This window comes from Meleagris gallopavo, chromosome 7, assembly GCF_905368555.1.
Source record: "Meleagris gallopavo chromosome 7, MGAL_WU_HG_1.1, whole genome shotgun sequence".
Lineage (NCBI taxonomy): Eukaryota > Metazoa > Chordata > Aves > Galliformes > Phasianidae > Meleagris > Meleagris gallopavo.
In genome coordinates this window covers 27,259,084-27,283,565 of record NC_139410.1, presented here as the reverse complement: position 1 = coordinate 27,283,565, position 24,482 = coordinate 27,259,084, and the positions used below count along the sequence as shown (strand labels likewise).

The window sequence follows — 24,482 nt, the reverse complement described above, 5'->3', positions numbered from 1 at the left end:
GACAGAAAAGCATTTTCTAATTTAAATGAAAACTCGATGTACAGTTTTCAAAATGTGTTGCTCTATTTGCTTTCAGTTCATAACCTCTCCATTTTCTGCCTGTGATTCCACATTCACTTTATCAGGAAAGAGCCATTCTAGGAAAGAACATGCCTGCAGAGAAACTGCAGCTACAAATACGCAGCTGGTTTAACAGAAATGTGGCTATTTCTCTGAGTGTTCTCTTTCAGTAAGGAATTACACTGCCATAGCAGGAGAAAGGTGATATGAACCTCAGCAAGGAGTGATAAAGGCTGCTAAGAAATAGCTTCATTTCTGTCCTTGGCAGATTTCCAACAGGCTATTAAAAAAAATCTCGTTAAATGATAACAATATATGCAGACTCTGAAATGTTCCCTACGTATTACATTGTTCTTTGGAAGACAGTGCTGTATGCAACACAACTTTAATCAATTTAATTTTTCATACAATTCACTGCTCCTTGTAGACCCTAAGCGAGCCACATTCGCTTAAGCATGAACCACCCACCACCAACTATCAGAGATTCTTTCCTGCAACAGACACCAACACCCACCTCATCCGCGCTGTCTCCTTGAGGAGTGGTTTCATCTCCAGTCTTTGGTGAGCCGAGGTCAAAACTCTTTCTGCCATCTCGCACCTTCTTTTGCTTCTTGATGTTGCTCTCGGCCTTCCCGCTGTTCAGCCGGCGCACGGGGCTCGTCAGCCATTTCTTCAGTGTGTTGGTCGAGCGCTTGGGGCCGGGAGAGCTCTGGATGGAGTTGAGGGATGGCTGGGGCTGTAAGTTGGCCACTGAATCGGACTTGCCCCCGTTTTCATTGGAAGAGACTGAATATGCCTCTGCAAGAAAACAGTGCACATGAGGGATTAAAACAGCCCCTCTCCTATTTCCTAGCACACATCAAACACTTGGCATTCCTCAACATGAAAATGCAAGATGCTTCGATGGAAAATTTTGTGACCTCTGAACATTGTGTAATTTTCGTTGCATGCCAGAGAGGAATATGCCATGCAACACACATCTTTTACAATCTTACACACTTTACCACAATCTGTCCTTACGAAAGGTCACAGGCAGTACAGCTACCCAGTTTTTGATGAGAGCCTGAATTTCATGGTCAGTGCTGAATTTCTCAGCTTCTTCCCACAGATTTCATTGTGAATTGCCAGAAAGAAGCTAGGCATAAAGAGCAGATTACTACAAGAGACCTGACAGCCATCAATACTTTGTCAGGTCACAGTGCCATAAATGTTTCTCAGCCTTTGCCAGACCCCAATAACATTACTGTTGGTTTGACTGCGTATTAACTTTTGAAGGTTATTTGAAGCACCTTGAAATTATCTGCTTTGTCCCTGAAAGCAATTTGTTAGAAGATTTCAAACCTTCTCTAGAACTATGAAATTGAAATGAACAATTGCAGAAGATGACAAATTGTTCAAACCAAAGGAAACACCCAAGAAGATATGAGGCAGGCTTTAAATTAAAAAGATTTTCATTATATCCTAGGCAAGAGACTCTGCTGAACCATATTCAACTGTAATTATCAATACACATGTTCAGGCCTGCACCTTGGAAATGGGACAACCTCCCTCACCCCCTGAAGCAACAGACCAAAGATGTGCCAATATCAATAAGTCTTTAGAAACAAAGCAAACAAGTTGCTGGAACATTTCTCAATTGCCCTTTAGGAACAAGTGTCCTGCTCTCACCTTCCTGAAACTGTGGCAAAAGCAACTCCCTCCCCAGGAGCAAACAGGGACCGAGATGTTTTATTTCATTCAGCTTAAGAAGAAATCACTATTTATTTATTTTTACAGAATTCAGAAATTCTGTCACACTCCCATAAAGTATGTCTCATACTGTACATCAGAAAGCAGTCATCTGACATTACTGCACATTTTTAGATGCTTATCTCTGAGTCTCCTAACCAACCCAGCAGAAAATAAAAACATGAGTTACAGCACATGAATGCAGTCTAGTGCATCCAGTCACTCTCAGTCCAACAACAAACACCACTGTGGATATTGGGTAATGCACATGCTGAGGGAGAGCTGCCCTCCCAGTGAACAGTCACCTATCCTGATTTAGAAGCCAGCAGAGATTGCAGCCTACCTTGTAAAGTGCAGTTCCAAGACGTCACAACTAGACAGCCTCAGTCAGAGGTCAAACCAATGATTTATTACGTACCTGGCATCAAAAATCATGTACTAGAACATGTGGAAATAACTGCAACCAAGTAGAGTAAGTCAAAGTCCATTTCTCAGAGAGCAGAAAATCCACTCATCTGTTTTCTGACAACGGGAGGAGTTGGAGCAAGTGTGCCTGGGAAGATGGCAGATCCCAGGAATTGCTGCTTAGATCTTTCTGGTCCACTGCTTTCAGACATTCCTCCATCAGGGCAAAACAGGAGTCTTATCTCAGAAAGGCCTGCTTTCAGCCAGCTACTGCTGATATTCTGTGAATGTGTAATAGTGTTAAATCAATGAGTGCGAGATAATATTTGTCTATGGGCAGCTTATCTTCTGTTCAGTGGGGTTCAGATAGCTCCTGGGGTGGGCTCCACGTGATGCTCAGGCAGTTTTTCAGCACACCTTGTGGCAGCACAATTCAGGCTTTCAAGATGGTGATTTTGAGCGCTTGGGCAGCTCATAGAGTGCGTGCACCTTCACCCTCCTCTCCATGCCCCCAGCCAGAAAGTCCTACTGCAACAGGAGCAGTGCTGCAGGCACGGGAAGAGAAGTGCTGAAACAGTTCAGGTTGGAGGTGGAGTCACTGTCCCTGGAGGTGTTCAAGAAATGTTGAGATCTGGTACTGAGGGACATAGTGGGCAGGGTGGGGATAGGTTGATGGTTGAACTAGATGGCCTTAGAGGTCTTTACCAAGCGTAATGATTTTCTGATCCTATTGTTTACTTCTCTGTATGCTGTCACTTTCAGGGATGTAATCTGGGGAAGGTATGTGTAACACGGACTTTGCTGGGGAGAGAGTTTAGGCAAGAGGTGGAGTGAAAAACATGGATAAGCTATCTTCCATATCTTTGTTAATTAATGTACAGAGAGGCTTTTACTACAGCCTGGAAGCAGTATAGCCCAAACTACAACCTTGATCCAAAGGCACCTTGTCAATTTACCTATTAGTAATGGAAGGGAGCTGATAGGAAGTGAAATGGAGTCTGGTCCAACCCCACCAGCCCAAGGACTGTCAGGAACTCTCCACTGCCATCCAAGAAAAGGCAGTAGTGAGGCAGAAACACTCAGGCAAGTCCCAGAGCTGGCCAACAGACTACTATCACCAATTGTAGGAATTTTGTCTGAAGTTTAACCTAGAGCCAGTAATGATCTCCAAACTGATCACCAGGCTTTCAGACCAGCAAGTGAAAAATACTGCCAGCCCAAAAGTTTCAGGAAGCTTTGGGTAGTGAGGAGAGTTACACAGCGCAACAATCCTACTTGAAGGAGGCTTGTGACTTTCCTGCTCAAGGTCATGGCAATGGTAATGGAAAAGGCTATTTACCAGGAATGGCTATTTTCCATACCCCTAGGACCAGGCACATGACCCTAGCAAATATCAAGTCTCCTTCACTCTCCCTGCCTGCTGCATGTCCAAGCTCACCACTGTAAGGGATCAGGGAGGGAGACCTGGGCTTGGTTGGCCATGCAGCAGTTCAAGGTTGGACATGGAGACTGCCCCAGCCTTGTCTTCTTTCTGGACATGAGTGTGCTCTTTAGCTGGAGGACAGGCAGGGAAACAGAATGGAAAGGACATACGTCTGCTACTCAGACACCATGAGAACCTCCAGCGTTGGGTGGCTCTGCTCAGCACCCAACACTCGTACAAAGCACTCCCACCTCATTATCTTATTCCCCGCCATGACCAAACGTGCTTTCCAAAAACACACACCTACAATCCATACACAATATTCATAACCTTTTTTTTTTTTTCTTTTCCCCCCCCCCAAAGGAATTGCCAATACAGCCATGTTCTTAAATGAGTCACACTTGTTATTTGTCATCCTTGCTGAGAATGATTTTTTTACACATAATACAGGTCAACCTGACACAGTCACAAAGGCAAGAGTGGAGCTGAAGAAAGAGCAGAGCTCCTTTAATGACAGACAGAGAAATGCAACACATGAAATCTGCCAGGAAAGACTTTTGGGATGACCTCCAAAACCCTGCTTGTGTGAGCTGCACTGCTTCCGTGACACGTACCGCTACAAACACATTTATCATGGCACGTGGTAGGAGGTGGAGATCCAAACACGGAGTGGATCAAGCAGAACACATTACTGTGTTCTTCTTGCAAAGCACTAGCACATATGTGCTCTGCAAAATGTACTGCGAGAGCTATCTGGAAGCAGACTGTGCTCAAGAAGAGCCAGAGAGCACTTCGAGTGCAATACAGCGGCTCATAGTGCAGTAATTCAGGCACCCACTGCAACAAGTGGCTGAAGGCACACCGCAGCAGGTCTGTAGGCACTGCGGGGCTGGCAGCGAGCTGCAGTGCGTGGTCATCGTGTCACTGTAGCCCTGTCTAAAAACAGACCTCTGGTGAAGCGGGATGGGTGCGGGGAGCTCAGCAGATGAGTGTGGCTAGATGGACTTCCTGGCCAACCCAGTCATTCAGTGAGGAGAAATGACAGTTTCCAAAACACCCCTAAACGAATCTCCAAGAAACTTCTGGCAATATGACTGTGGCAGATACACAGCCAGTGCAAAGAGCTTTAACATTCAGAGCTTTCACACCACCAGAGTCATGAAATGCTTGCTGTTGTTGCCACAGTGAACAGACGGCTACAAAAGCACAGCTCTTTTACTCGGAAAATGGAAGGTTCCAGCTCTGTGCGACGCTGGGTGAAAGGAAAAACAAAAATCTCACAGATGTCTCCTAGCGGTATGGCTGTATTCCCACTTGAGCCAGTAGGAATTGCTGTTGGAACTGAACACCAAGACGTTTTATTTTTACCTCCCCGTTCCCCACAGCACACAGGGGAGCAGAGGTCTGACCAGGATAACACAGCATCGGATCCATCTGCAGAACCCGAGTCTGTAACAGGGAGTGGGAAAGGCTTCTCTTTTTGATCCATACTAACCATAGACCATATACGACAGGAGGGAAGTATGCTTTGATAACCAGACGTTCACACAGAACAGGGCTATGAAGATGCATAACTATGCCCGGACACACTCCTGCTTGAGCTAAGAAGAGGTCAATCATTACATGGGACCAGAAGGTATAGGCACGGCTCCAATTCTCACCCCCGAAAAACAGCCTGAGAGAAAAGGGTTTTTTTCACAGAAGCCAGAGAAGATGAGCCAGAATGGGACCTTGGTAATTCTGTTAGCATGTGCATGTAAATCAACTTTTTTTTTTTTTTCCACAGAAATAATTCCACTCATGAATGAAAGCCAATAATGACAATCTGACCAATGAGCACATAAATTAACTCCGCTCTGCTCAGCAGAGCCCATTTCCCATATTCAGTGATTGCTGTAAAATAACATTTATGACAAAGACAGAATTGAATCAGACGTGGGTGAAAGACTGACTCGGTCCTTTCTCAAGCTACAGTTTCCTGGAAGGACAGGAATCTCTGAAGCAGAAAATCCTGGAAAGAGGGAGGTACCCAGCCTCCCCCTATGCACAAACACAGCCCCTATGTTAGTATTACGCACTAAACAAACAAGGATCATCCAAGCCATCAAAATGCACCGCCCCCTCCCCCGGCCCTGTCCAAGAGCAGCTCTTGCATCCAAGAGGCTGTAGGCTCCAGGTCACATCTCAAGGCCCCACGAAGCTTTATGAGCTCCCTGGGGCTCTATCACCTCCTGTCTGCTCCAGCACTGAAGGGGTAAAGCTCTACTCAGCAAAGATGGCCAAAGGAGCAATAAGCACTGTTTCTTTGGTCTCTTCTGTGCTTTTGTATTCAATGTCCAAAACATGCTCAGAGAAACATTTTTATTGGCACAAGTCAGGGTTACAAAACCTTGTGGCTTAGGCAGATGACAGGACAGATTCTAGTTTTAACGTTAGAGCCTATTCTGCATGTAAAATCTGGCATGGATTTGCTAAAACACAGGGAGGTCGCAATATCTGGATAATTCAAAGTCACTTTGCAGCTATTCCTCAAGTGAAAAAGCTAAACACTGCTTCATGACAAATGTAAATAATGAATCTGACAAGTTTTAATGTCAGCAGATAAACTGCCTCCTCAGGCGCCGCATCTGTACCAGATCCCAAGTGAACATGAGGAAATTTTCAGTGCCTGCATTGGACACAGATAAAGGACAACTGGCATGGAAAGCCCTTTAGATTAGAAGTGCATTTAACTTGTACAATGGAATTGCAAAACTCTCCTGAAGTTCTCCTTGGTTCCCACCTGTGCCCTGTCCTGCTTGCATCCCAGATGCCAGCAAGGGAGAAACAAGGGGATGCAGCATTGGACCCTGCTTCACCCATAGGGTAAAGACACCTTGAAATGCTGCTATCAAAATCTCAATGCAAATTTCACTCCAAGTTCAAATGTTCTCTCTGTCTTTAAAACCACCTGGAAATGAGCAGACTTGGGAAGCTTCGGCTAAATCTTCTGTTTGTATCTCAGAACATCGCATGAAGCTTCACTTTGGAAGTAATGCCCAAAAGCACAAATCAATCTGGCAGGACTCTCACAATTCCATTTATGTGGATAAAGTGACTTCAGTCCAAATTTAAAGAGAGATATGGAGTTAAATATTTCATGCAAATGTTTCTAGTCCAACAGAGAAAGAAACCTACATTGCTAAAAGCAGACGTACTTGACAAACTTTCCAGTCACTGTAATGTGAGAACTCAAATTTTGACTTTTGGGATCACTGCCAGACATGCAAACAAGACTAACTTCCAAAATTAACTGGAAAAAATAAATTAATCACACAACATTCAAAACGCAACTGTTTCTTTATTCCATAGCTAATATTTCTTGGAAATGGGCAAGAAGAGCCATTTGACAAAGATGATGTTCTGCAGAATTCCCCGTAGTCTTGCTGTGATGAAAAAAGGATGTTCCTGGGAGGATCGCAGTACCAAAGCTTCCCAGTTGTTGCTTCCAGGCAGGAGATGAAGCAGAGGAGAGCAGGCACTCACCTAGCCAGGGTGCTGGTTCATCCCAGCAATCAAGGAGCCGTGCTTGCTCCTGCCCAAGGGCGATGCAGAGCAGGATGCACCCCCTGCGGCAGCCTCTCTCTTCTCATTAACTACAGAGGGAGCCCAATAAATTACACCCTTGTCTAAATTTAGTTATTGTGAATCCCCTTCCCACATTTGAGTATGCTTCATACCAGGCCGATCTCGCAGCAGGAAATGATTAGCTGAAGTTAAGCATCTGACAATTCCCTTTAATGAGCAATAACTCATGGCAGGCCGCCATTAGCTCCAGTTGAATAGTTTTTATTTTTAGCTGGTGTTGCTCAGATGAGGCTTTCATCCAGCATGTGCTGGGAAAGCTGACATCCCAAAGTAGTCTCCAGGTCTTGGTTGTGCCAGCCGGAGCGTCAGGGCTCAAGAGCGCCAGTTCCCGGAGGTCAGAGAGAAGTCACTGCAGTTCTGGGAAAGTTTCAAAGGGTGAGAGAAAGCCCAAAGCTTGGAGAAGCAGCACAGAGGCGCATGGTCTCTAGAGACCTTGCAAGAGAAGTTCCTGAAACCCTGAGAGCGTGCAGAATGAGCAAGCCGGGCCACTGGGAGAGAAGCTGCACAAGGGTAAGGCACAGTGCTAGAGCTCTCTGCGTGGAAACATGACTTCTTTGCTGTCCAAGAGTGCTGGTAAGAAGAAGAACAGCCACAACCGTCATTCCCGCCACAGTTATGGTTTCATATGGACTTAAAGCTATTGCCAGAGGCAACTTTAGGGAAGGCACAGGGAGAAGAGGAAAAGGGGTTCTCAGACGGATACAGGGCAGGATCTTGCTTCCTGTGGATGAGCATTTAACCCAGGAGCTGCAGCAAGTGAGGGCAGGACATGTCCTTGACCTCTGAAGAGGCTCTCAGGAAAGTGTGCAGCTTGACCTGGCAGCACTCAAGTGGCAGACACGCCTGTGGTCCTCCTCATCAGGTGTCCCATCCAGAAACGTACATCCAATATAACAGCTTACAGCTATGATGAGCATCCATGATGGGAGGTTTCTTTCCATTTATGGGCCTTTCCATAAGACCCCTCATGTAAGCTGCTCTGAGCTCACGATAAGAATAACAAGAGGACATCACACACAGAGTGAACCCACTCATCTATTGGGGAGATGCTCCTAGCCAGCTCCTGCCCCCAAATACCATGAGATAGATGTGCTACTGACCAGCCTCAAGTCCTTCAAGGGACCCTCATTACCTCCCCAGGCATAGCAATGCCCTTCTAGAATACACTTTTACTGAATGAAGGAGTGTGGAAAAGCTCAGAAAAGGAGCCGTTGCTCCACGCAATAGTTTGAAGACAAACACAGTAGATCTATGTGCTCAATTTCATTCACCCATTCTCTTGGCTGGGGCTTGAACCCAGCACTCATCCTGATCCAGCCCAGCAACACATCTGCAGGGAACACACACAGGAACAGTCTTCTGGCAATGCCTCACAGCTGAGTGAGTGGATTTCTGAAGATAAGAGGCACGCATCTCACTTTAGTAAAGAAAGGGAATAAAAAGTCAAGAGTAACAAGATCCAGAAAGGGCATGCTTTTTTTTTTTTTTTTTGAACAAACCAACATTTATTTCAATTTAGTCAAACAGCTTGTTGAAGCACTTCTAAGTTCTTCTACTTTACATTTTGTATTTACACTGTCCTCATTCTGTGACAAAAATAACACCATCTCAAACCCTGAAGTTTCCAGAGTAAGTGTCACTAGCAACAAAATGAACAGGACTCCAAACACAAAGCAAAATCCTCCTTGATATATTTTGACAGGAGACTTGTGCATGTTTTAAAAAAATAAAAATAAAAAAAGTTTTAACCCTGAACCTTTAAAGAGACCTGTGTGGGATGATGAGGGGGAAAATGTCATGATTAAAGCTGAACAAGAACAGCATTTGCTGGCCTTTGCAAGTACACTGTTACTTTTAGCATAAGGAACTGTGAGATGCTTTGACACCCACACAGAAGCAGACTTCTAAACTTTGATCTAAGCAATGTTGCTCTGCTGAGAGTGCTAAGGGTACCAGAGATGGTGAACACTGCCTTTTATCCTAGTGGTGGGCACAAAAACAAAATTTATTGCACGTGGTTTCCAAGCAGCTGTTAATACAACACAAGCCTTATTCTTCTGTAAAGCGTCAGGGGTCAGCTTCATTCAGCAGCTTCCAAATTGAGCTACTGTAAGAACGTTTCCACATTTAATGAAGTCATTTCTCAGTCAAATGACATCATTGGACTGGATGATCTTAGAGGTCTTTTCCAACCTTAATAATTCTGTGATTGCTAAGGATAGCTCTGCTTTACGCTCGAAGCCAGCAGCCTCTATGCAAAGTGAGCCATTGCTGAACTTTGCAGGAGAGAGGAGGACATCTGAATGTCTTATTTATATCTCCCTACCTCAAAGGAAATCATAGCTATGTTCCCAAACAATTCCTAATGGAAACAACTGAACAGTATCTGTGACAAAATAAATTGGAATTGGAAAACAAAAAGCAAGAACAGAACCCAAAGCTTTTGGGGGTAGGAAGTAAAACTGCATGTTGAGAAAGAAGGAATTGGTCATTAAACTTTCCAGGCACACATAGGGCTCAGAAAGCACAGAAAACAAGCAGAAAAAAACAAACACAACTGTGTGCATCTTAGCGTCAGCTTCTTTTGCCAAATGCAGTAGCTTCCAACATTCAGCAGCTGTCTCTTGCTTTCTAGTGGTGTGGAGTTCTCTTTGGTACTTGGAGGCTGTCAGGAGCTCCGGGCAAAGAGAAAGTCTTTGTCCATTTACCAACCAATTCCAAAGGCGCTGATCTTGAACAACTTTACTAAGCAAGAATGATACAGATGTCTAGGAAAGGGGGCTTTTCTCTTAGTAAAGTTGTGGTAGGTGCAGTGGAAACCCAAGGCAATCTACATGCTTGTCAAATTGTGCCTAGGTAAGAACAGAGTCCTCCATGAACGTCTCTCATTTGTTCCCTCTTAAATTATTCAGGCTCTGACAGCCCCTGAAAAGAAAAGAACGGAACAAGGATAAGTCGTGAGTGGTGCAGGCGAGAGCGGACACCACGAAACCACCAAGAACAACGAGGTTGGGGTGCTGGACAACAGACACATGGCAGCCTCAGCCTCCATGGCTGCTGCTCAAAGCAGCTTCCTGCACACCCTTTTCCTCCAGAAATACCAGCGAGAAAAACAAGCTCACAGCAAAGGTACTGGTTGGGATGGATTGAGAGAAGTAATGAATGAAGTAAATGCAAACAGCGGTTGGGAAATAAAACACACAGATAAGAACTGCTGGTGTTTGCGATGCTTGGCTCTTTGAACACGGCACAGGAAAACGGCTAAGCAGCTCGGAGACTTTTAAGTGCACACTCAAGACTGTCAGACTTTGGGAAGCTTTGTATCACTCAGCTTAAGCAGGAATGGAGAACATCGCTTGCTGCCCCACGTAACAGCCCATGCGATCTGCGTCCCGGTTGCCTGCAGGACAGGGAGCAGGGCTGGAAGGAACATTCCCCACAGCACCAGTCTGCGCATTTATCATCTACTAGTGCTGAAATCGCTGCTACGCTGCATCTGCAGGAGAGATAGGGTGGGCAATCGAGCTCTCAGAGACATCTGCTGCTCAGGGCAGGAGGGGCCTGCAGCACTCTACTGAGCCCTCCAAGGCTGTGCCTTGACCCAGCTACCAGCATCCCCAGTACAGCTGCTCCTGAGGAAGTGCGTGATTCAGGTTTCTGGAGGGCCACAAGGAACATCCTATGGTTTCCCAGAACCTTCATCATTACTAAGGAGCTCCACATGGGAAAAAAAACTTTAAGTCCAGCTCAGCAGAGAGCTGCACTGCAACAGCATCACTTGGCTTCCCACTGCATTAGTGTGTAATCACAAGTAGCTGCACAACTATTCTATCAAGCAAGAAAGATTATCATTACAAACCCTCTCTTCAAAGCTACATCACTGTTGCTGAGCAGTGACTTCCTTTTAGCCACATCCTTCAAAACAACTAGGAAAAAGAAATACTTTTATTTGAATACAACAGTGAGAGTAGGCTGGTTGAGCAGCAGAGGCTCTTTGACTCTGAGAACACTTTGTCGAGTGGGGTAATCATTGAATGTAACACACAATGCCCCATCACAGGCATCCACCCACCCGATAGTTATCTATCTCCAGGATAAGTGAGTGCAGTGAATATTCAGGAAACATTAGTCTTTAGGAGTTCGTCTGCAGCTTGCTGTGCTCAAGTCCCTACTCAGTGACACACTGCCAGTTCAGATGTTACAGCACTGCTCCCAGCAGCTCCAGCCCTCCCCACACAGCCCAGGATGCTCCAGTCTGAGTGAGCTCAGTGACACTGAGACACAGCCAGGGAAGATGCTGCTGTCTGCTCAGCACCTGGCAGGGCTGTGCTCTGCTGTCAGAGAGCTGAAGTCACTGCTGGAACACTCGCAGTGCTTGCCTCCTTCCTGCCTACAGCTATGATTTTCCTTCTGCTGCCCTCCTAACGATCCCTGTTGATTAATACTTATTCTGTTTCCTAAAGAAATCTATTCAGCCTTCACATACTACAACTGAGAGCAATGTTTGAGCATCATGTTGGTCCTCAGGGTTCAAACTACAGAAAGTATAATGAATAGCAGTCTGGAGGCACTTAAATGGTATTAGCTGTGAATCATCTTTTTACACTGTACCACTCAGATACATTTGGGTCTAAAAGACATTTGCATTTCTAATTAAAACAGATTACCATTAGTAATGAAAGAATGTCTTAAATCAGAATCCTTAGGCCATAAAAGCTAATTGCACGATGCTAAAACTGGATTTCAAAAATATACATATTATACCCCCTGCAGGATTAATTAGGCAACACGTCTTCAAAAGAGTTCTCGAAAGTGTATTTATTCAGCGTGTGGTTAAATTATATGGGGTTGTGCAACCCTTCCCATAGCCTGCCTTGGAGCCAGGGCCGCGGTCTGCAGGGTGCTCAGTGTGGGCAGGGGCTGCAGCAGAACCCAGTGCAAAGGGACACATGTTGGGCTCTATACCAGGCTCATCTGCAGACTTGGCTCCCAGGCTTCAGCCCTTAATGCAGCCTGGAATATAACGTTGCACGGCTCCAAGACTTCAGAGGTGTTGAGCTGCATGAAGGCCAATGCTGGCTGCAGCACAGTGAGCCATCAAGTGTATAGGAGTACAACAGGGGCAGTCAAATAGTAACTACCAAGTCCTTACGTGACAACATGCAAAATGGGAGATATATTTGCTGTTTTCCAAAAATACCAAGAAATCAGAGTTCCCATACGGTAGAAGAGCATCCTTAGGCACTGAGAACCGCTGGGAGGTGAGGGAGTGAGAAACCAGAGCTGCACAGGACTTTCTGCAGTGTGATATTATGCACATCGCATTAGATAAAAAGCCAATGACATATATGTAAACTGAAGCGTATTTAATGGCTCTCTCCCCATCAAAGAGAAGCTGTTCTACTATTAGCTGCTGTAATCCACTTTGCAGGTTCCATTTCTTGTGTCATTAGGACTCCACCAGTGACATTTTCATATTTCATCCTAACTATCTGCAAGGAGCTCAGGTGATGTGTGCAGCTTCCACATCCTCAGTCCAACAGGGACAGCCCAGGGCAACAGCATCTGAAAGGAGATGGGATGCACTAACTGCCTTTCATCCCAGGGACCACTTGTCTTTCAGGATAATCAGCCACATCAAAGATGAACTAAAAGCAAACAGGTTGAGTTTTGGTTTGTGGTTCTACAACAGCAAGGGAGACATTTTTGGGCATATCACCTTAAGTATTTTCTAATAATTACTTACAAGTTCTCAGATCCTACTCAATCTTTTTCCGGAAAGCAGTCTGATGTACTTCTGTAGTTATTTTAGAAATATTTTTACACCATACTGCATTGTGTGATGCAACATTCGCAACTGAACCATTCCGCAATAGCAACTGACAGGCAGTGGCTTAACCAGCAGAGAGCTGGAGCTCCTCACCCAACCAAAAACCACTCCTGAAGAATCCCACTGTACTGACTGACTACTCAACAGGTTCTTCTCTTTTGAGAAGAAACCACAACTTTTTCCAAAGACCAAAATGTCTTTCACAAAGCCTGTTAACAGATGAGAAGTACACTGAAATGCAGCAGGGCTCTGCTGTGTTTGGATAGTATGGTATCAGTGATATTTTTAGACTCAAATGTTTTGAGTTTTCTAACTTCAACATGACAAATTAGTTTTCTTAACACATACAAAAGTTTTAACAAGGTGTGTGCTGAAACATAGCAGTTTGGGAAAAAAAAAACAAAAAACAAACAAACAAAAAAAACCACCACACCAAAATCCTTCTGGGGTCATGTGAAATTATTGCCCTTCTATTTCATGTCAGCATCCGTGCACTGAGTTCCTAAACAATACATCTATCTGGCTCTTACTTTATAGAAAAGCAGCATGTTAAGTCACCCACATTCCCTGAATTAAGCAGGGAGCTACCCAAGCTATATTTTTCACAATTATCTACTCTTATTTTCCTCCCTTCTCCAGGCTTTTGACAAGCTGAATAAAGCTCTATGACTTCTTGTATGTTTCTTGGCATGAATGGAAAGTTTAGGAGCTCTGCCCAAATAAAAGCAAACCCCATGTTTCTTTAAGGCTGGACGAATTTATCAAAGTTTAAAACAATGCAGCAATCTCAACAATAAGTATCCCCCCATGCACCCAGCCCCAGAGCTGTAACTGAAAGCTGATCTTGCTACTTTAATAACACGAGTTAAGATCTGAAAGTTTCTGTACGACTGTTACATCCTGTATATAACCACATCTCAAAAGATAAGGCTGGATGATCAGCCTGAAAATGGAGAGACAAAGCCAGACAATGAAGGTCTACCCCATGTCCAGAGAGCTAGACTCATCCAGCACGTGGAATTTGCAAAGACGACAAATAGCAACCAACACTTGGATTGCTTTGATCTGATTGACACTTGGTAAAGCATCCTAAATGCTGGCACTGATGTGGGGCACACCACAGTTACAGAAAGTGACTGGCAGTGAGCAGAGGAGCCCTGTGCACAACCACCCCTGTGAAAATCCCAAACCTCCTCTGCTCTTTGATGCTTCATGTGTCATGGTAATACACAGCCACAGAAAATAGACCCGAGGAAACCCATGAGCAATGTCCCGACCTTAAAACACCTTTTATGAACAGATAAGATTTAACAATACTTATAGCTAAATCATCCTAAAAAAAAGGTTACTGCTCCTCAGCACTGGATCGAACACTGTAGCAGCCAGCCGCGCTTCCAGTTCCATTTCTTGTGTTCAGAGACAGTTTATTGGCCTCAAGACTTTTGCCCAAATCCTCATAGGTCTCATTGCCACATTCAAGGGGAAGACACACACACACACACAGGTTCAGACCCATGGGTCTTCATTTACTCCAGCAGATCAGCACCGGGACTGCTGGGCACTTTGCACATGCTTAGCTCAGGACATGTAGCAGGGTGCAAGGTGGGCATTGGAAAGCACAATTCCATACTAGTTCTAGTTTTTTTTTTTTTTTTTTTTTTTTTTTTTTTTTTTTTTTTTTTTTTTTTTTCAGTAGTAGCATTCAGCTTGCCTTGCTCATCCTGCTTGCCCAGAAGAGCAGTGTTTCCATCAGCTCTATCACCTCTTTCTGCCACAACCCACTCCAGCTCCTGACTCAGCCTGCAGAGGTGGGAGAATGTGGGGCTTGGAAGAGCTGCTCCTGCCATGGACTCACTGGCTTTCTCTTAATAGAGCTGGAAGGAGACAGCAACAGCTCTCCCAAACCTCACAGAGCCGTTTTCTTGTGAACTTGCCAGGAGAAGGAGCTGAGCCCAAGGCTGGCGCCCACAAAGAGCCAGTACACTTGATCCTCCTGACTTTACTGAGATACAGCTAATGAGCAACACAGAGGCTTAACCCACAGAGTGTATTTGGAGAAGGTAACAGTTTCCTCATATTTCTCATTCAGGAAGGACCGGGAAACAAAGCAAGCTTTGGTTGACACCCTTAGCTGTACTATTGTTTTCTCCTCTGCCTCATTTTTGACAGAACTGCTTTGGCCGTGCATTCCACTGCTCTTTATGCAGTGTAACCATGGCTCACGCTGAAACACTAAATAAAATACATTCAAATTAGGAAATGTTACAGGCTTGGACATACTATTGCAGATCTCTCCCTTGCTACCATGCAGCACTAAGGTACCAGTTTCCTTAGCAAAGCTTGCAGCTTGCTCTAACACAATGTCAGCACCTTCTATAAAAAGCACCATCAGATCTCACTTTCTACCTAATGAAGAAATAACTTTCATTAAGATGCTGCTGACAGCCCTTGAAATTACGTCAGTTTGCCCAACTTCCAGTTAAGGTTCTGTTTCTGACCAGTGAGCAGAGATGCTCTAGGCTGCTGGCACAGCTCCCTTTGCTGTGTATTACAAGAAGGATAGTAAGAAATCAAGAAGGGGGAAAGAAAGCAAAGAAAGAAACAGGGCAGTAACACAAAGAATGCAGAAGGAAGAGCCAAACTCCACCCGGTGCCAGCCCTGCACGGCCATGCCACAGAGCCCTGTGCTGATGGGAGTGTGGGGCAATGGCACTGAACTCTGCCCTCAGCTCCATGGTTAAAGGTAACCAAGCTCTGACCTTGTGACAGTCGGAGTATGCAGCTGAACACTGCATGCACTGAACCTCCTCTTTCCCTGTATTCCCACATCACAGCCATTTCATCGGAGCCTCAGACAGAATCACACAGGTAACTGAGGAGATGGTGATAAAAGAAACATAGAATTATTTTAAACCGTAGATCCTGGGCTGATTTGAGAGGAAAACTAAATGACTGTCTCTAGTTATCAGAACGCCATCAGAATGTGAACCCTCTCATCAGCCTGCCTTCAAAGCCCGTTCTGCAATGCTAAGGGGCATCCCATTACACTAGGTCATTACTTTGGGTTTGTGCATTTAGGAAATACTGCAAGAGGCCTTGCTTGGCTGCTCCTGGCTGATTGAGGCCATTGGCCTGGAGGCCGTGCAAGGTTACTGCGCTTAGCTCCCCCTTTTTATGGCTGAGAACAAGTGACAGACTCTTGCTCCGAAGCACTCCTATATTAGGATTCGTATTTCTCCATACTGCAGGACAGACAAGTAGTCCTTATTTAGTTCATGTAGGGGACTATCTGGGTCAGAGGAAAACTGGTACTAAGTGTCATTCACTTTCCCTGTATGGATCCCAATAGTTGCAAAGCTGACACAATCAGAAACTCACCAAGAGAAACAGGCACAAAAGCAGGAACAAGGTCACTGCTGCTGCAAAAGACAAGAGGTGATTTATGTGATAGTTTGTCTGTCAAAATCTTTCAGAGCAATGACCAGTTACACAAAACGCACTCAGGACCACTGGTTTGTTGGATGTTGAGTTTTTTTGTTTGTTTCTTTTAATTCAGCATTGTTGTTGCTATTTAGGAGATGAAGCATCCACATCACTTCCAAACTCAACAGCACAAAAAGCACCAACCTCTGTTTGAGAGCAAGCCATAGGCTCAGCTGCTCAATTCCTCTCACCAAAAGTTTTCGTTGGCACAACGAAACCTACCTGGCTGGTGCAAAGATCAAGATACATTAGGCATCTGTCACAGGAAAAAGGAGAGGCAAAGGGAAATTCACTGATGGGGCACAGCAGGGAGAATTACTCCAAGGTGTTTCGTGTATCCAATCTTAACATAGCCAGAGGTGACCTCTCTACTACAAGGCTGAGATCAGTGAGAAGTCCTAGAGAAGACACGTCCCCCCAAAGCAAAGATGAACACTGACAACGCCAGATACACAAAGCTTCAAAGGCCAGGTTGCCACTTCAGAGCACCTCTATTGAACGGCAGAAGCTGCCACCAAGAACACACTGATGTTAGTGTCTGGAACAACCAAATCCCTCCTCAAGTACAAAGTTTGGTACTGCCTGTGCTTAGGGAGCTCTTCCACTACTGGACTGCCTTTGGTTTTCTATGACTGTAACAGGTAGCTTCTTACACTTTCTGCCCATTCGAATTTGACTACCAAGGTCACAAAAGAAAGCAAGCAACCAGTGTCACAAAACCTTTTTTGTTACTGACCCTTAAACCAGAACTGCAAACACAGTTAACATTTCAAAAGGAGAGAGAAGAGCCAGCTGTTTCCCCTCCCCCTCCACCTAGAGGCCTGGCTTTCACGGCGGCTTAGCTCTATAGACTTTCCGTTATCAGCTCCACAGAGACTACCAGGTTATGTGCCTCTTCTTACAGATGTTGCTTAGTTGGCATGAAGTAGGATGTTCTCCTCAGGCTTACAGAGATCAGCATCTCACAAAACCCGTGTTTCAGCTCTGCTCTGGCTAGCTTTGGGTCAATAACTGGGGTAGCAGTGCTTCTGCATTGCAAATGTATGCATTGTGAAATTAGTAATCCCATCTTCACCTGGGGATTCCATCATGAAGAAAAGCCTGAATTTAACGGCTTTAGTCTTTAAGAGAAACAACAACCTTAAACAAAAGATGCAAGTGCTGTTGGGGACATTGATGCTCAGCCACTAAGAGATACCACACTGATCTCCCATTAAAAAACTTGCACTATGCAGAACAAGTTCCAGAGCCGTATCAGTGTGAAGGCTGTGGGCTGGGAAGCCTTCACCCAGCCCATCTCAGCCTGGATGTTCCTAGCAAAAAACAGTCTTCCTTTTATTTTCACAAGGCACTCTCACCACCGTGCCGTTCCCACACCTCCACAAGAAGCCCTCAGTCTCAGCCCAGCGTCCCCAGCCCTTCCCAAATCATCATTCACAGATTTGTCGGCTCTGAGAAACAGATGTTACCAAAGCGCGCTGCCCTACCCGAGCCCAAGAAAGACCGGGGAAGGGAGGGGAAGCAGGGAGAAGAAATCCCATTTAAGCAAATATTTCTGCCTGCCCCGATGACCTTACAGTCCCTGGGTGTTTCCTACCAGTCACGATAACACGGATCCCGTCAACTTCAGCCTTCTCCCTCGAGACACCCCGGCCCCGCTGCGTGCTGAGGGTGCTCCGACTGCCCCGGGGGGGTCAGGCTGCCCCGGGACTGGGGTCCCGGCTGCTCCTCCACCCTTTTCCTCCACTCTCTCCCTTGGAGGGGCGACTGCCCGGGGTTCCCAATGAGCTCCCGGCCCCGACCCCGAGGACAACCACTCCTCCCCACTTCGTCCCCCCGTCCCCACCGACCTTTGCAGGAGCAGCAGCAACACTTCGCCAAGAGCCATCCTACACCGGAGCGGGCTGGATAGCCGCGCCTGCCCGCTTTCATGCTGCCTTCGGGCTGCTCATGGCAAGGAGCCACCGGCCCGCTTGGAAGAAAAAAAAAAAAAAAATAGCCTCAAAGCCAAAAAATACTGTAAAGAGAACGACGCTAAGCGGCCGAGCCGCCCGCGGAGCCGCCGCTGTCCCCTCGGAGCCCGGCGCGCACCTCCGGGGGCGGAGCGGGGCCGCCCCAGCCCTGCCCTTATGCAACGGGGCGGCGGCGGGCGGAGCGCCGGCAGCCAGGGGGGCCACGGGAGGGAGGGGTTCGGCCGCGTCCGAACCGCGGGGATGGAGAAAGGAGCTGCCCCGCAGGAAGTTTGCTGCAGCTCTGATAGGTTACCGAGGTTTTAAAAGGCTAAACTTACTTTGCTTTTTTTTTTTTTTTTTTTTTTTTTTCCCCCCAAGTCACAACTATCTTTTTTCCTCCCCGCCATTCCTTCAGCTTAAGCATCAGACAACGAAAGCCTTTTACAGCTGGCTGGAAGCATTAACCAGGATACGTGCCCAACAGCTCTCCCATCGGCTTTCTGCAGGAGGTCTGCCTGAAGCACCACAGCCCTTCTGCTCAGGGTGAGAGTCTGAGACACGGACCAACCTGACAGAGCTTTCCTTTCAGAAAGTGCCAGCCTGTCATGTTAAGGTTTCCCACCTAAAACACGGAAAACTGGAGGTGCCAAAAGTGAACCTTGCTGGAACCTTGCTTGGGCAGGATGCCTAAGTGGAAGCATCATGCATTTTACACACTTGTACTGAAAAATGAGCAAAATCAACACGCTCCCAGGCATACATGTGGGAATTGTTCTTTGACTGCAGCCCCATTGGAAGCGCTGGCAACCTCAGAACCAGCCTGGAGCATGCACCGTTTCCTTGCCCTTGAGCACCAGGCTGCTGATCAGCATGTGAGAATGAAGTGAACCTTCACTCTGCCTACGTTTGCTGTGTGTTGTGTCTTTCTTTGACTTGGGACTTTGCCTATCTAGGAGATGCATGGGCTCTGGTGCCTGCAGCAGTCAGACAATATCTCATGGGAAACAGTGGCCACAGTTTCACCACAGCAAGTGGAGAGGGAAGATGTGGATGCGGAACCTACAAGGGCCCCTCTGCCCTTCTGCACCTCTCCTTTTCCTAAAGACCTTCACTTCTCCACCTTCTGCTTCATACCATGTCTCTCTCTTTTGTATTCTGCCTTTCACACCACATCCTGCCCTCTGAGCTGCTGCCTCCCACCTTGACTCAGCCTGCTTTGAGCAAACAAAATAAAGGGGTAATGTGCTCTTTAGTGGCATCTCAGTGTGCTCCTGGTGTCCTGCCCTGTGTCTTCCTGCATGGAGATCTGGTCTACAAGGCAAGACCTGTCCTTCATGGAGGGTCTTCACAACACTAGGGACAGCAGAACCCTGCTCCTGGCTGCCTTTAAAAGTCTTCCAAAGCAAACCTTTTAGATTCCTTGTTTAAGAAACTAGAGACACCCTAAAAATAGCATTTCAGTCCCAAGACACTTGGCAGAGCTGACTGCTGCCAGGACACAGCATCCCATGTGGGTGAAGCATCCCACGAGGGCTCAGCATCCCACATCAGCATTGAGATTTCACCAACCCGAACTGGCTCCCACGAAACTGCAGATATGGGAGGTTTGAGGGGTTCAGAGGGACATCTAGTGGTAAGCCCTAACCAAACCCCGGCATTGCTTGTGGGAGACAAGTTTCTGACTTCACTCAAGGAATGTTTGAACCATCAGGCCAAAAACAGCACATCTTAAAGACATGGTGCACATGACACTGACAGCACGCAGCAATAAAACAGTGCTTAGAGGTGAAGGTTCAGTGAAAGAGTACTTATGGGCAAAGTTTGACAACCAAGTTTGTAGTCCTGTAATTGCAGCCAAACTCTAAAACCTAATTAAGGTGTAATTTCAGCTCTGAAAAAAGTGGTTTGCTTAATTACAACAGAATTGAATTCATTATTCTGGGGTGAAGCAGGCTCTCTTTTTTCTTTCCCAACACTACCAATACTGTGAAGGTTAGATCTGGAAAGCTTCTCTTTTCAAAATATATATCCATATGTGTATTTACTGATGAATATATGCTACAAATACAAAAAAAAAAAAAAAAAAAAAAAAAAAAAGAAGGAAAAAAAAGAGATGACTGAAAGATAGTTTTAATAATCACATTATATTGAGTAGCTCCTATAAAGCAGAAGAGACGTGTTGTGCCCACAGCTCAGCTGCAGCCTTGGCTGAGGATGACATGGCTGAGGGACATGATTTAGTGGTGGGTTGTTAGAGTTAGGGTTGTATGGTTAGGTTGAGGTTGGACTTGATGATCTTGAAGGTCTTTCCTAACACTAGCAATCCTATGATTCTATGACATCTGCCATCAGTGTGAGTGGGACCTGTGCTGAGCCTGCTGGGAAGCAGCAGACCACAATGGGGAAAAATAATGCTGCACAGTTCATTTGGCCTAAATGATGAGCGAGGAGGCTCTTGCTTGCAACTAGGAAGGGTCCTTAACCTCACTTCCTATGTTCACATTGTAATTTCAATGTTATTTTTGGACAGGATGCAATGATATCTGGCTGAACGGCTTCTGTGTCCCCATGTCAAGTAAAACTTTCCCACTCTCACTCTAAACTAAGCCTGAGTCTCAGGAATTCTTTGGGGAAACACCTCCTGGCACCACGCTCCTAATACAGCTGCTGTTATCTGCAGCAGAGTGACTGTGAAGATGTTCGGCTCCCAACTTGCCCCACAGGGAGCTGAGGCCATCAGCACTGCATCTGTGCAGCACAGAGGATGGAAGGGAAGTTGGGATGATGAGGCAGTGAGTTCTCTCTGCTCCTGAATATGGCTTCAGAAATTCCCCAGGATTGAGACGCTCCTGGATGAAATCTCAGAGAGTCCATAGAAGTGACTTTTGCTATGTAAGTTCTCCTAATACTTTTACCCAGTCCTCTCGTGGAAATTTTGGGGTGAAAGATGGAATGTGTTCGTCTGTACGCTGTGTTCTCTCACACCTGCATCAGGGGCTTAATTTCCCTCAGTTATAAACTGAAAGATGTACTTGAGGGAAACACAGCATAAAATACCTAGTGGTGTAATGGTTCCATCTGGGTCATTAGAAATGTGGGGAAATACACTGGCCTGGATGGCCCTTGAGATCTGTAATGCAGAACAGCAGTGACGTTTCTGCCATAGTGACAGGTGCTGCTTCTTTCCCCCATCACAAGAGAGATGAATAACATAATGGCTATTGGGAGCATCTGTCTGTTGCTTATTCAAGTCAGTCCCACATTGTGCTTGGAGGTGTAAAGTGATTTCTGCAGAAAACCAATCCCAGTGGACACCACTATTAGGGAGCAGGATGCATTATGGCTGATGTATTTTTCTAATCCAATGAAGTTTAAGTATTATTTACTCATTTCTTTTGAAAAAAACAGGGAAACAACTGTCTAACAGGAACTGAAGTCACAGATGCCAAAAGGGAAAGGGATACACAGAGTTTTAAATATGTTATTTAAATATGTGATGTAACCTGCTGAGACATACTCAGAAGTGCAAGAACATACATGAAATGTACCTTCATTAAGAAGGAGACACTAGGTGACTCCGTTCATTACCGATTCTCCCACCAAATTTCTGAATGATTTGGGGGAAAAATGACCACTTTGTGTCTTCATTTTCTCTGCAATAATGCAATAAAAAGATACTGGCAATTCATATTCACCTTAAAGTATTCTACCTTAAAGTGCTCTGAAACAGAGGTTATACATCCTACATTAAGAAGAATTTTTTTGATTTGATGTTTATTCAAATGTGTGTCAGAATATGGCTCTGACATTACTGGCTTTTAGACTTAGTATTAAAAAGCACCTCAATCAATACGTCCTGTCTGCAAATGCTATTCACAAAACCAGGTAAATGTGAACAACTGGAAGGAAGGCAGATTGGCAGAGTGAAGCAGTCCTTGCTCAACTAGCACATTTCAGTACATTATTCTTGGCTCTGGCTCCAGCTATTTTCAACAGCACTAAACATTCATTAGATTAAATCAAATGAACCATGTTCTTTAAAAATAGTCAGGACCTCGTTGTGCCAGTTGGAAAAAACAACAACTTTATTGGGTATTAAAACAGATCAAATAAATTAAAAATAAATAAATAAATGGAATCATATTCCCTCCTGGCGTAAAGGAGCACAACTCCAAGGAGAGGTTTTTGGCTCCTCAATGTAGCACAGTGGTAGGTAAAAAAAGAACATTCTCAACTAGCTAAAAGAAACAAATTAAAAGGAAATATGGACAGCCCAGCACAAACTCCATGTTAAACTGCAGTGCAGGCATATGTTCAGCAAATGTTAGAATACGTCACTCCTCATGCTTCTGCTGTAGACAACAGCATGGGAATAGTTTGTGACAACTTAGCAGAGTTGTGTAATCAACGAGCATCTTGGCCAACCAACTCTACTGGGAAGCCCTGTAGACCCATCTGCTCTGCCAAGTGCTCCAACATGAGAAGAACCTCACCTGTACACTACACAGAACCCACCTCTCCTGAACATTGTAAGTTCCCCTCACTGACAGCAACATAACTCTCATCCTAATTTACAATTCATTCTTTTCCTTTCTGCAAAGGAGGGAATGCCCAAGGCATAAAGATAATCTGCTTGGAGTCTTATCCGCCAAAGTATCTTAAAAAGCTCAACGAATAAACAGCACCAGGCAGATAGTGGTAGAGCAGACTACAGAATAAGACACATACACTCACTTTCATGCAATTCTGGTTGTTTCAAGAGAACCTGAAACATCTGGAGGTGTTCAAGAACCATGGAGATGTGGCACTGAGGGACATGGTTAGTGGGCATGGTGGGCATGGGTTGATGGTTGGACTTGGTGATCTTAAAGGTCTTTTCCAACCTTACTGATTCTATGATTCTATGAACTTAGAGTTGTCCCCAGATACTACGTAGATACATGTGGCCTTCTGCAAAGACCTGCAGGCAGGACCCTCCGGCCTGCCAGCAGAACCACCAGAGGAGTTGCAGAGTGCAACCCCTCACAAACCAGTTTACACATGGGCTCCAAAAAGTGGAGCCACATACTGCTTTACTGCCATATTGAGTTACTCATTTTCTAAAGAACGACAATGGATGGTGGATAAATCCCAAAAAAGCTCCTGATGAGAATAAAAAAACAAACAACAACCACACAAAACCTTAAGCAAAAAATAACTAAATAAAAATTTTAAGCAGCTTTTGTGTTCGTTTCCTGAAGCACTTATCTCCATTAAAGCAGAGATATATTGTTGGGAGTTACAGCAATAACCAGCAATGGAAGACACAGAGCACTAAAAGGCTGCTCTTCTGACATGTTTTGGCTCCTCTCGCACTGTGCTAGGCCTCAGTGGAGAAATCATGAGCCTATCTCAGCCATCAGGACAAACAGGAGCCTCACCCACTTGAGCATGACAAAGGTGAGTTGTTTCAGCAACTACAGACTACTGGTGTAATAGTAGTATTCCTGATCTGCCTGCCTCCACTTGCCTGAGGTTGTTCTGTTTGGATGCTGGAAACCACAACTAATTTTCTCTTCAAATGGCATTTCTCCTTCCTTGAAGAAAGTTTTTTGTTTGTTTATGTTTTTTGTTTTCTTTCATTTTGTTTCTGGTAGAAGACTACACAATCTACTGTCCTGAGATGTTTTGCAGTGAGCTAAAAGCTTTATCACCCATCCTCTCATCCAGCATCCAACACAATTATGATTCAAGGCAAACAAAAAGAAAAATTAAAAAACTGGCACACACCATTTACTAGTTTGAGAAGAACCTTTCTCTGTTTGGCCAGTCAGAAGGAATTGGATTGGAATTAAAATAAAATTCAATGTAAATATTGTAGAAGCCTTTATTTACATGGGCCAAATTATTGCATTAAGTGTATTTTCTTCTTTCCTTTGTTCTAGGATAGAAAGGGAATGTAGAAGAATTCTTACCAGGCAATGTTTAGGATGGC

General features: G+C 45.2%; 1 protein-coding gene and 1 long non-coding RNA gene across 21 annotated transcripts in view; both read right to left on the bottom strand.

The window, feature by feature from the left end:
* KALRN (kalirin RhoGEF kinase) overlaps window positions 1–24,482 on the bottom strand; it is a 451,786-nt gene that overhangs the window by 45,834 nt on the left and 381,470 nt on the right. For all 20 annotated transcript variants that reach the window (XR_014884476.1, XR_014884477.1, XR_014884475.1 and 17 more), the window contains one exon: window positions 575–858. Coding sequence is in view for 17 of the 20 variants with exons in the window: in XM_085228421.1 (XP_085084547.1) it covers window positions 575–858 (284 nt within the window). In the remaining 3 variants the exon portion in view is untranslated. The remainder of the gene's footprint in view (window positions 1–574; window positions 859–24,482) is intronic.
* Window positions 8,718–20,048, bottom strand: LOC146544012 (uncharacterized). The gene is made up of 2 exons (XR_014884478.1): window positions 18,407–20,048; window positions 8,718–10,168 (listed from the first exon to the last, which is right to left on the bottom strand). It is a non-coding gene; the product is annotated as an uncharacterized LOC146544012 (long non-coding RNA).